The following is a 12,503-nucleotide window of genomic DNA, read 5'->3' as shown; positions in this document are numbered from 1 at the left end:
TGTCGCTTTCTAAGGCAGCGTTCAATCTCTAGCTGGCACGAGTTTAAAGTAGAATGTAAAGGTCCATATAGCCAACTATACAGTAGACTATAAACACGTGATTTGCAGAGACCTGTGTTACAGCATAACTTTGACAGAGTGTCTGACATCTATTAGCACAGAGGCACCGCTGCAGCCCGAGTGGACTTAAATTTCTTGGCAACTCACAAATCAGCTCTTTCTCCTCACTTCACTTAAAATACCGTGGTGTGCATGCTTGCATGCATGTGCTGTTGTAAGAAAATGACAGAAAAAGTGTTGCTCCAGAGCTCAGGTACCAGTGTTAAGTGTAGGGCTAACTACCTCACCGTCTCCTCAGTGGAGCCCGTAAACAAAAACAGCTGTAAAAAATAGCACCGCACTCAGTGTGAAATGTTGACACAGACCATTATTGGCCAGAAAACCACAGAGAATGGCAATAAACAGATATTAAATGTCATTATATTTTGGCTCTGTGTTTAAGGTGCCCTGTGTAAGTTATGGTTGAAGGCTTTATCTGATTCTGGAAAGGCTATATTATAAGTGGGTATAAAAAAAAAAGAAAAACAACAACAGCCACTGGAATGCTCCAAACTCTGTCCCTGATACATGAGTCTCCTGCCAGAAGTGAATGACTGTCTCCACCATTATCATCCTAGTCTCTAAATTTCAGGATAACATGTCGTCCTTTAGGAACCGCTCTAGAAAATGTCATGTTTTACGATCTCCAAACATTTGGGAGCCAACTTGTCGTCACATAAGAACTTTGGGGTCAGAGGCCACTGGCACCAAACAGCCAGTGGCCAAATCTACGACCAAATATCATAAATTACATAAGAGCAGTAACTATATCAGTGATACTGAGATCACGGCCGAGGACAGTTTCTGGTGTTGACATTGGCAGCCACACATGCTAGAAATAATGAATATTGTTATGCTGGCTTTGCTCCTGGACTTTTAACCGTCATTCCCACTGACTCAACGGCTGAGAGTCTAAATAGGCTGTTTGTCATCACTGTGTGTGAATGCTGGGGTCACAGTGAAGGAATGTGGTCATGCACATCTAACAAGCAGTCAGCAGGGAGACGATAAAAGCGAGCCAAGAGAGAAATCTGAGAAAGACTGAGTGAACGGTGACCTCTCCAAGAGTCACAAGAGCTGAAGTGTAGACATTCAGTCAGCGAACGTGGACTTACAGCAGCCATGGAGTTGATGCGGTCGATGTAGTAGTCTGGCCAGCTGGTCGCCAATTTGTTGGGGTCCTCTTGCTCCTGTGCACGGAAACAAAGACAGATCGAATCAAAACACGGCAGCAACACTGATTCACGGAGTTCGATTGCACACAGTTTGGACATTAGACATGTCAACACTTGTCTGCGTTGGCACTTTTTATTAACGTATCCAGTAGGGCTGTGAAATGGAAAGAGTTTATCGGACTAAAAATTGAGGTAGAAGGAGGGTCAAATGGCTGAAAACTTGCTGCCAAATAGTGGTTGAAGGCTTTAACCCTTAGTGCTGACGTGGCACGAATCTGAGCCTCAGGTGCACCCATGGTAATTTGGGGTTGGGATAATACACAACTCCTTATATGGGCATCATAGTGTGTGTGTGTTCATAGGTCACAAATTCAGGCTTTTAAAACAATTGTTTTTTTTCATCTTATTATGTGTTGTTGAGTAAAAGTTATTAACCATAACCCCGATTGACTTAATGTTTGGCAGCAAAAAATAGAGCGTTTTTTGTTTTTCTTCATAAAAACAAGCCCGGTGAACTTTGATATTTCCAAATTTCACAAATGAACTCCGATTTTAAACATTTTGAGTACTTTTTTGCTCAGGTGTGTTTATACAGTTGGTGAAAATGAAACACATTTTTCATCAGATTGCCTCAGAAGACACTCTTTATTGCACATTCTTATACGCTTTGCATATAACGTACGTTTAAACACAGTTCTAAGGGTTAACAACAACACAAAACCAACAATATCTCCATATCAATACAGCGCTTCAAAGAATGGATAGAGGAACACACCATGAAATATTGGGGTATTTTAAGTGTAAAGTTGTTTTCTTGCACCCGACATATTTGTTGGAAAAGCGTTGGTGTAGCCAGGTATTCAAACAATGTGAACACATTTGACACGGGGGGGCCGTCCTTATGGTGATGAGTGATAAGGCCCTGACCTTTCGTGAAGAATCTAATTGTAAATTTAGCCCATGAAAAAGATATGGCAGTCATACAACGGAGAATTCCGATGAATTTCGATATGAATATTTACGCTTCTGATAACGCTCCAATTTTTCTACAGGACGCAACATGAGGCCAAATCATGGATGGACTCCAGACACTTGTGAATTCTGATATTATTCCTTTGTTAATGCGCCTCACATCTATTATGCATGTGGACTGGTTTATTTTTTAAACTATTTCACTTTAATAGATTCATCCTCGGGGTTCTGACCTTAGCTCCATACTTTTAATATCCACCAACGGACTAAATGAATCGGCCTGTGCGTAAGAGTTGGTTATGGCGTCTGAGAGTGTTTGTTCACTTGTCTGAGATTTTATTACACTGTGAGATACGGACGAAAAGAAACAACAGCCTTGAGGAATCGAGTGTACTCCACACTCAATGTCAAATAACTCTGTCTGAGATCAGTCTGACCTGCAAGATCCTACGAGGAGAGATGCCACGAGCAAAAGAAAGACACCCGAGAATACGCGGACCACGTCGCTCGTTCACATCTGGTCTTGTTTAGCTCTGGTGGACATTGTTGTTGCTCTTGTTATAAGCACGTCAGCGAGAGTTTGAAAGTTCCAGTGTTCTCCATTCATGCATAATTGGCTTTGTAAGGTAACTCTTTGAAAAATACATTCAGTGACACTTAAATCTTTAAAAAATGCCACTTCGAATTCCAAAATGTACTTTTAAAAGCGCTTGTCTGTATAGATTTGGTGGGACCACAGGGAACCTCACTGATTTCAGGCTTCAGATGACTTTGTTTTCTTCTGGGTCTGTCATTTATGGAGCCATATCTCAGACAATAGAGACATTCCAGATGTCTTACTTTCTACTAAAAACCTACATAAAGCTGTAGGAACAGATAGTTCACCGGAGCCATCGACTTAACATTTCTTTGGCTGAGGCCACAATAAAAGAAACAACGTTCGGAGACGACGGCACATCTGCTTAGATTAACAAACACACACAAAGAAACCACTTTGTCCATGAAACAATTCCATTCAAGTAATGTAGCGACAGGTAAAGGAGAATAAATCGAGGCATTATCTATAATGTGAGACTACGTGTTGTCCATTTATGGGGGGTCGGGGTCGTGCAGTGTGTTTCTTACCACATTAACAATGTATAGAGTGTATTTCTGATTCATTTGTTGTCATATTCATTGAAAATAAGTGTTTTTCCTTAAAAAATAAGGACATTTCTAAATGACCCCAAACTATTGAGCGGTAGAGTATATAAAATATTATACGTACGAGTATCGCTTCATTAATGCTTATAACTAAGATTGTAAAAATCATAATAATCACACTATAATGCATTATCAAAGTCATTATTATAATGTTCCACTTATTGAGATTAGATTGGTCTAAGTTTATGTAAAACACAGCCAAAAGCAAAACCTCTGCTGTCGATCAAACAAGACGAACTTCAAAATCGTCTTATTAGGTCAACGTGTGCAACAGACACTCGGGTCTCACAATCGTTGGCTCTGTGAATGTGAATCCTCTCAATGACCATTGTTTCCGCCCCTTGCCCGCTTTAACGGCTATTCCAAAACAACAACAACAACAACAGAACTCACTGTACGCCTCAGCTTGTGTTTTCCACTGACACGCTCGGGACACGATGCCAGACAGATCCTGACGCTGAGATTAACAACTTAACTCTCTGGCCCTTCAGCCAAATTACAGCCGCCGACACGCCCTCGAAAACATGTCGAGTCCAATGCAGCATTTACTCTGGCAGTTTCACGAGCCAACAGCAAAGTACTGTAATTATCATCTCGTTTTTTTTGGACAAATGAAAAAAAAAAGTCTGACAACATGAGGTTTGTTTTGGGGGTCCTATATCACACCGGCCTGCAAAACTTGGTCCTTAAAACAGAATTTCCAGGAGCTGAAGTGTTGATAAGTTAATTCTCGAGTGCTGCTGCGTTGATCAAACCATTCTGTTCCGTTAATCACACATGATGAGTGGTGTTTAAGTCTCCTGATAAGAGGTCAGATTCCATCGACTGGAGCCTGTATCGAATGAAAAGTCAAAAACATCATACTCTTCAGTATATTGTCTAGTGGATGAAAACATTCCTGACGCGTGTTCCACTGCAAAACTGTAAAGTCAAGCACATCTTTCTATTACAGCGAATTACACGCCTACACTGCACTGTACATTCCCCCGTGTCTGTTGACATTAAATATGATTTACAGGAGGACAGGAATCCCCAACAGTGTATCAGATCTATTTCTTTAACGTGCTGCACCGTTACAAGCATCTGTCGATGGATATATTGTTTCTGAGAAGACCCCGAATACCTGACTATAGCCAAGAGTTCAGGGATATTTTCCTGTATATCTGGGAGGCTGCCATGTTTGTGGGGGCACCTGTTTAAAGAGCAGATGAAATTACATATGCGAGCAGGCCCGCTGTCATGTAGCAAGCTGTCTCTGAGATGTTAAACTTTCTTTAAGGTTTCACTGGCTACAGGAGTTGAACTATCAGGCTTTAAAAGATGTTACACGACCATTCAAAAGTTTGGGGTCACAAGGAAAAGCACTTTTTTTTCAATGAATACAACATTAAATGAATCAGAAATACACTGTATACAATGTGGTAAACGACTATTCTAGCATTTTCAGATTAGCATTAGCGTAGCTAGCTGTTGTGACTGTCAGCCACGCCAGTGGGGTGGCACACTGTTTGTTTTATGTTAGCCCTACAGTAACGCTAATCGTAGCCTCGCTAGCTTACCTTAAGAAACAGGTTTCGCCAAGTTAGCCGCAAAATAGTAGCATGCTAATGAAAAATAAATATCTGCTCGCGTATCGGTGGATGGACACCTCGTCGTTTCACCGCATAACACCATGTTCTGGACAGCCTCCTCACTCCCACCTCCCCGCTCCAGACAGCGCAGCTGCTGCTGATGAGCCACTGCCTGCCTGGTTTAGCGTGATAAATCAGCTAACCCTAACCCATCGGGCCATGCCCAACCCATAGTACAAAGGTGTATAGAGGCCCATTTCCAGCAACCATCTCTCCAGTGTTCTAATGGTACATTGTGTTTGCTAATCGCGTTAGAAGGCTATTGGATGATTAGAAAACCATTGAAAAAAACCATTGTGCAATGATGTTAGCACAGCTGAATACAGTTTTGCTGGTTCTTTGACGAAAGGGCAGAATTATTATTTTGAATAAAAATCATTATTTCTAATCTTGTCAATGTCTTGACTATATTTTCGATTCATTTTGCAACTCTTTGGATGGATAAAGTGTGAGTTTTAATGGAAAAGACCAACAAATTGTATAGGTGACACCAAAGGTAAGCACTTTATAGGGTTAAAGGATGTTTTCTACTTGCTTAAATCTTATTTTCTCATACAAAAGTAAAAGAGCATATGAGGTTGGTGAAAAAAAATAACAACAATAGGGTTATGTCACAACGTGCTGGTTCCAGGTCCCTCCTAACGTCACTACGTGCTTCATTACGACCTCTTCAAACCCCCACATTTACATCCACATTAACATTATGTTCTGCAGCTCAGCACATTTTCCAGTCTGCGGGCTTTGGCAGCCAACTCCAGACCAATCCCTCTTTCAAGTGCAGTTCAACTATCTTGGTGTAAAACAGGCTCATAATCTATACATTGGCTATCAGTGAAAATGTTTCCACGCCGGCCTCTGGTTTCTCTGGCAATCGGGAGTTGTCCTTGGACTTGCAAAAACACTGTGTTCCCATGTGCTCAGAGAGGCCCCCGGGGGAGACCCTGGCTGCCGTGCGGCGACTTTCACGACTTCGTTTTTCAACAATCACGACAGTAAAGACGAGCAGCACAATACGAGAGTTAAATAACCTATACTCAAAGAACACTTCAGGAACAAAAGGAGGGAACTGCAAAAGCCTACATTTACAGAGCGAAGAGCCCAGTTAAAAGAATTTGTATTTTGGCAAGAAATGAAAAAGTCTGCAGGAAAAGAAGAGAATGTAGTGTATTCAGTGTAGTCACTGCTTAAATACAACATAGAGGTTCATTTATAGATCGAAACAAAGGCGCCTTCCTGGTTATGTAATGCACCCCTACTAATTATCAGAAATGGGTCGACCATTTTTCGACTTTAGTTTAGTCTTGGATCATTTACTCACTCATTTTGATCGTCTCACTCCTGGTCCAGGGGAGCAACTGTCCTGCATGTTTGAGGCATGTTTCCCTGCTCCAACACACATGATTCAAATAAACAGGTCGTTATCAGGCTTCAGCAGAGCTCACTGACGAGCTGACCATTTGAAGCAGGTGTGTTTGAGGAGGAAAACCAATAAAACGGGCAGGATTTGCTCCATATGAGGACAGAAGAGTTGCCTTGATGTCTTGAGTTAGGTCAATGTGTGTTGCCTAAATCAGCAGTTGCCATGGTTACTATTAGATGGCAGTAGCTTGTCGTCGTGCTACAATGGCTGCAACCACAACAACTGTGCTTTTTTCCCCTTCTGGCACATCTGCAGGACGTCACACTGGGGGTCGTGGTTAAATCCTGGATTGCACCTTTTCACCAATATTCAATTTATAAATGAGATTGTGACACAAATTAGGGATACTAGAACTATTGATTGGTAGACAAGGTTGGATGAATGGATGGATGTATAACCAGCATCTATGCTAATATTCATCTGTAATGTTAATTTACCATAGTTCTCAATTGCCATGATTTAAAGCTCACATAGAGTGGTCCTGTTGCACATGTATGTGAGTTATGGAGGTCTACTTACGTACATTAAAGGTGCCATATGTAAGAATGTGGCCAAAAACGGTTACTACATTCAAATTCAAAATACAGAGGCCTTTTAGGTTTTCTTTTCTGACGCAACTGGCAACCCGTGGTTGCTCGGCAGCTGAGACTCTACTGACTGCAATGATTGGTAGACGGCGGTAGGTGGCGCCACATGCCAAAACAGGATTTCAAAACATAAACATGATTTGCAGTCTGTAAAATATTTTTTTTATTGCAAATATTTTGACTGTACTGTTGTTGTTGGTGAGTTCAGTTTGTTATATGAACATTATTCCTGAGTCTCTGTGACATATTAGGAGGATTTTATGGCCAGTTGATATAGATTTATTACATAATTCGTACCTTCAGGGCTTCATAAACAAGGTAATGTTGCAGATACACACCAAAAAAAACAGCGTTAATTGGAACTTCTGGTCTAGGTCCGCTTCAATGTTCTTTTGAAGACATATCGATAGACAGATCAATAATGAGAAGTTGTGATTTTAGACAAATTTTACGCAAACATATTAATAAGTGGTAAGACTACAATGTGGAGAACAAACTAAGTTGCACTTACACTGTTGAATAAACCAAATGCACATCAAATATGTCATTATTGTAGAGGAAACAGGTCGAATGTGTCAGTTGTCCCTCAAATCAGCATTTTCCCCCCAAAATTCTCCGCTCCAGCTGTCACCGCACTGCGCCAGACTACGCAACGAGAGGGGATTGTCTAACATTCCAACAAGCCAATCTCTCTGCAGGGAATATTTATCTTTGGAAGCCGGGGATATAAAGTCTCACCTAGAGAGGCAGGAAAATGGACAGGATATTGAATTCTGGTAGATTATGTAATGCTGGCTATCTCTTACAGGTAGTTCGTGTTTGTGTTACACGAGTGTTGACACGCGCTCGGGCATGAAACCTTTGCCCGGGGTCACATTAGTTTAAGTGGCGGGGTGTAAAAACACATGTGGGGCATTTATACCATCAGCCAGTTTATGTTAAGGATATGTAACATGCGGTTGGATGGTTTTGGGCAGCAAAACAAATAAATACAGAGTTGGTTCTCTTTAAAGAGAACTTTAAGGCCAGGATCTGTGTTTGTTCAGGTTTGTAATTTCGTATGACGGCTGATTAAGTTCAATGATGTGTGATCATTGGCTGATACCACTATGAGAGTTTTGTTTGTGTGTGTGCTTGTATTTGTTACCTATTTAGGACTGGTTCTGGCATAAACACTTGGTCCTAATTAGGAGGGACCTAATTTCTGAGGATGATAAGCGCTAAAATGTGAATTGTGGTAAGGTCAAATTTAGGGATAAGTCTTAGGTCGTGAGGTCTTCCAAATGATTGGAAGAAAATGAGAGTCCTTAAAAGGATAGCAGTGTGAACCTCCGTGTGTATGTGTGTGTGTGTGTGTGCTTGATCAGTGAAGCAGTACAAATGTGAGTCAGGAGACCCTGTTTGCCTCCTGGCACTGAACGATTACCAGGCGTTATTAGATGTTACACTGTGTTCTCTACCTGAGGGCTGCTTAATGCGAATCATGCTTGCAAAACAACACACGTACATGCATTTACCCCACACACACACACAGATTTAGTCATGCAATCTTGGTTTTACTACGCTGCACAGGTATAGAGTATACAGTAATACTTATACACGAAGCGCCGGTTTGAAAGAAACAAACTAAAGCAGCCATAGGTAAACAAAAAGTGATGCTGTATTTATCAGGGTACAAAGTCTACCTTTACTTCAGAGTAAGGCTGCAACTAACGATTATTTCCATAATCGATTAATCTGTGAAATGTTTTCTCTTTCAATCAATTAGTTATTCGATCCATAAAATGTTGAAAAATGTTCATCGTCGTTTCCCAAAATGCAAAATTACCCTGTTCTCAAATGTCCTGTTTTGGCCAACAAACCGAAATAATTCCGTTTGAATGATTTCATTATTGTTGTATGGAGCAAAGAAACCATACACTAATGGCAATTAAGAAGTTGAGGAGCCGCTTGATTTAACGACTATCAAAACAGTTGACATATAATTTAGTACTTGATTAGTAATCGCATCCCTACTTCTGAGCATGACTTTAAAAGCATATCGTTAGCCTAATAGCATAGCTGCCTAAGTCATATTTGAACGTTTTCGGAAAACGAGAAAAAAATATTTTTTTAAGGACATTGGTAAAGTTAAGCAAAAAAATTACTTAAGCAATTATGCTATTAGGCTAACGATATATCACTTCTTTATGAGGATGTAGACAACTGTGAGATTTGATCATTAGCATCATTTTCATGGCTGAAAGTTTGCCAGGGCAGAGGAGCGAACGCACAGGTGTAAATAATCACAGTAATTAATTAAAGCTGGACATTAGCGTCATTAGTGTAATCAGCGACACCTGTGAAAATGTCTGCTATGTGCTACTAGCCAAAGTACCGTGTGAGGCTTTGTTTTTGAGTAAATATATACTTTGTCAGGAATCATAAAAAAGGCATACAAAAGCAAAAAAGGGATTCTTATACTGGACCTTCAAGCCCTAATGTAAGAAAATCAGAGTCATACAAGGCAATTAGAATATGTTAAGGGTATAGGTAACACAATATCATGTTAGATGCTAAACTAAAACTGTGTTTTCAAAGTAAGTGCCGTCACCAGGACTGTGACACTGAGGTGATGTTACATTCGAGTGTTATAAAAGAGGACGATACAAGGCAGTGACCTGTATAAAAGACCCCGAGGCTGCTGTCGGAACGAGAGAATGTACCCAAAAGTACGGAAGCGTAGAAGTTGTTTGAGGTCTGAGAAAAGGGACAACTGATAAACTGATACAATTCTATGTCATTATAAGTCATTGGCAAATTCTCAAAATGTGATTATCAGAAATTCAGAAAAGTCCACACCATAAAAATAGCATTGCTTATATTTATCAGGTGGCCAAAAACAATACTCCATTTTGGTGACTTTGCATGTAGCCAAGTGTTAACTAAAATGCTAGCCGTAACAACACAGACGATTGAGGTATGTTGTGTGTCAGCAATTCTGAGTCTATGAGATCTTAAGATTAGAAAAACTGGTCTTTGCGGTTCAAGTGAAAACTATGGGTCAAACTGAAAATGAGGTGTTTTATTAGCCTGAGAAGTTAGGAGTTATTTTCTCAACCCGAACAGAGACATTAAGTTTTGCGCTTGTGAAGCGAGAAAGTAAAAATCACAGGATTTCACACTTTGCATACGGTTTTCACTAGACTGTGGCAACAGGGGGAATTGGCAGTGGTTCTGTGGTTTGCGGTAAACGCGTTGGCAAGTTTGTTTAGCAGGTGAACAAAAAAAAGTTGGTCGAGTTGGTTTCCTTGTTACGCTGCCTTCAGTGACACCCTCCAAGTGTTATCTAACCGTGACAACCCCGGGCAGTGGCTCAGGCTGGAGGACACAAGGCAGCCAGTGTTTGTCGCCGACAGGAACGGCTGAAAGAAATGCTGCCGTCTTCTGCTCGGGATTCAAATCACTGTTGTTGTTGTGGAAATTCTCTGCTGCTGGTGAAGAATGATATAGAGAACTTCTGCTGGCCGACAAGGTCAATCTTTACAGGAGTGATCCGAGCTGGAGAAAGACCCAGAGCATAGTGGGCTCTCCACATTTATACCTAAGCAACTTCCCTTTAGCATTCCTCCAATAGACAAAGATCCTACCTTTCCAGGCGGTGTTTCACCTCTTTGTCTACTGTAGGTATCGGGGAGCCGACTCCCTGCAGATGCTGCAGGAAGGTGCAGGAAGTTCAGGCCAGACATGCTAATTACACAATATACAATACACAATACACAGTGTTACTACAGTGTGTCCAAATAACCTGCTAGTGCACACTTTGCGAGGTACACCGCTGTTCGTGTCTGTGTGGATTTTTGCGTTCATGCCTTCTTGTCTGCATACTGTAACACAGTTGTTGTGTTTTTCCCCCTTACTCTCTATTACATTTATCCTTGAATGAGGGGGTTTCTTTGGTTTTTCCCTCTGGCTTTCCACAGTGCACCAATACCCCCGTTTTGCTTTCCACTTCCTGGCCTTAGCACATGGCTGTGTTTTTTTTTTCACCTCAGTCTTAGAGGAAATGATTTTTGACTATGAAATGGGGGAAGGATCCAAAAAAAAAAAAAACCTATATCCTCCCATTGAACCCAGTTTAGCCATGTGCCAAAGCTTTTTGCCTTTGACTACAGCACAAAGCCTTCTCATAAATGTCTGCAGTTGCTTTTGAGAGATATTCAATAAGTGATATTGGAGAATTACTGAGCTTAGGCCTTTAATGTGGGTTCATATTTGCAAACGTGCAACAATTTAATCATCTTCGATACTCTGAAATAGATTCAAGGGGCTGAGTGTATTCCAAGTCCTATGGTTATCATAGTGTATTAAAAGAAAGACTACATATTTCCCCCTTCTATTATTTTTGACTCGTATTTCATTTCATTATGAACTGTGGTGGTGCTCCAGCTTCCATCCTCGCCTTGACATCCCTCTAAACACACCACAGCTACACTGCTCCTTTTTTTTCCTGGTAACTCAACACTGGCCTGAATACAAGAACAAAACTTTTACACATGCAGGTGCGTGCACACACACACACAAAAGTGCATGTGCACTCGCAGATACACGTGCATGAAGTTTACTCCTTTTTTGAAAAAAGCTTGTCAAAGCACATCACATCAGCTACGCTGAGCCTGCATGCCTCAGGAAGTGGACGGAGGGTTAGCGTTATATGCTCATCCTGCTTTCAAAACAATACCTTTAGCCAATAAACAAATTAGCAAAACGACACAAGGGAGAGTTTATGGCTATTTATCCAATTTGATGTTGGATGAAGCGGAAGGGGGAGGGGAGGGTGAATTCCCATTTTCGCTGAGCACAAGGTCATTTCCTGCTGGATATTTGACCACAAAGACCACAGTTCCTGTGGAGCGCCACGCCAAACGGGTACGAGCGAGAGCGATGTTTTGGCAAATGGAATGGGGGTGAAAGAGAGGCCTAACCAGAATGTTCTAGTCCTCCTGTGGTATGATGACAATTCTTTTCGCAGCGTGAGGAAATTGCTTTCTCCGACGTGGGGAGTTGAGATTTGGAAATTGAGGGCCTTGACAACCAAAAACAGGAGCAAGGAGTACATTTGTGTGCAATATGTGTTTACAGGAATAAGAAATTGGGTACGCTGACTGCTTGGCTGAGATGGTTCAAGCCCTTCAAATAGCATTCACTCCTCCAAGTTTGGATTCAGGCAGCCAGAAAACAGAGGGTCAGGCAGAAACTGTGGCTGACGTATAATAAATAACAGCAGAGGTCCACTCACCTTCTTCTTGCTGCAATAGATTTGCCATTTCTTCTCATCGGGGAGAGCGAACATGGCCTCCCTGTTCTTATCTGTCAGGTCTAGTTCATCCTGTAATGATAAGAAAGGTTGTTTATTAACACAGCATTCATTAAATTT

At 41.2% G+C, this 12,503-nt stretch overlaps 1 protein-coding gene across 2 annotated transcripts in view; it reads right to left on the bottom strand.

Moving 5' to 3' along the window:
- daam2 (dishevelled associated activator of morphogenesis 2) overlaps positions 1-12,503 on the bottom strand; it is a 55,781-nt gene that overhangs the window by 35,070 nt on the left and 8,208 nt on the right. For both annotated transcript variants that reach the window (XM_083908147.1, XM_083908148.1), the window contains exons 2-3: positions 12,366-12,455; positions 1,215-1,289 (exon numbers count right to left, since the gene is read on the bottom strand). In XM_083908147.1, the coding sequence (XP_083764273.1) occupies positions 1,215-1,289; positions 12,366-12,455 (165 nt within the window). The remainder of the gene's footprint in view (positions 1-1,214; positions 1,290-12,365; positions 12,456-12,503) is intronic.

The sequence above is a fragment of the Microchirus variegatus genome, assembly GCF_963457635.1.
Source record: "Microchirus variegatus genome assembly, chromosome: 21".
Taxonomy (NCBI): Eukaryota; Metazoa; Chordata; class Actinopteri; order Pleuronectiformes; family Soleidae; genus Microchirus; species Microchirus variegatus.
Note: the sequence above shows the minus strand (reverse complement) of the source record. Positions and strands in the feature narration are given on the sequence as shown.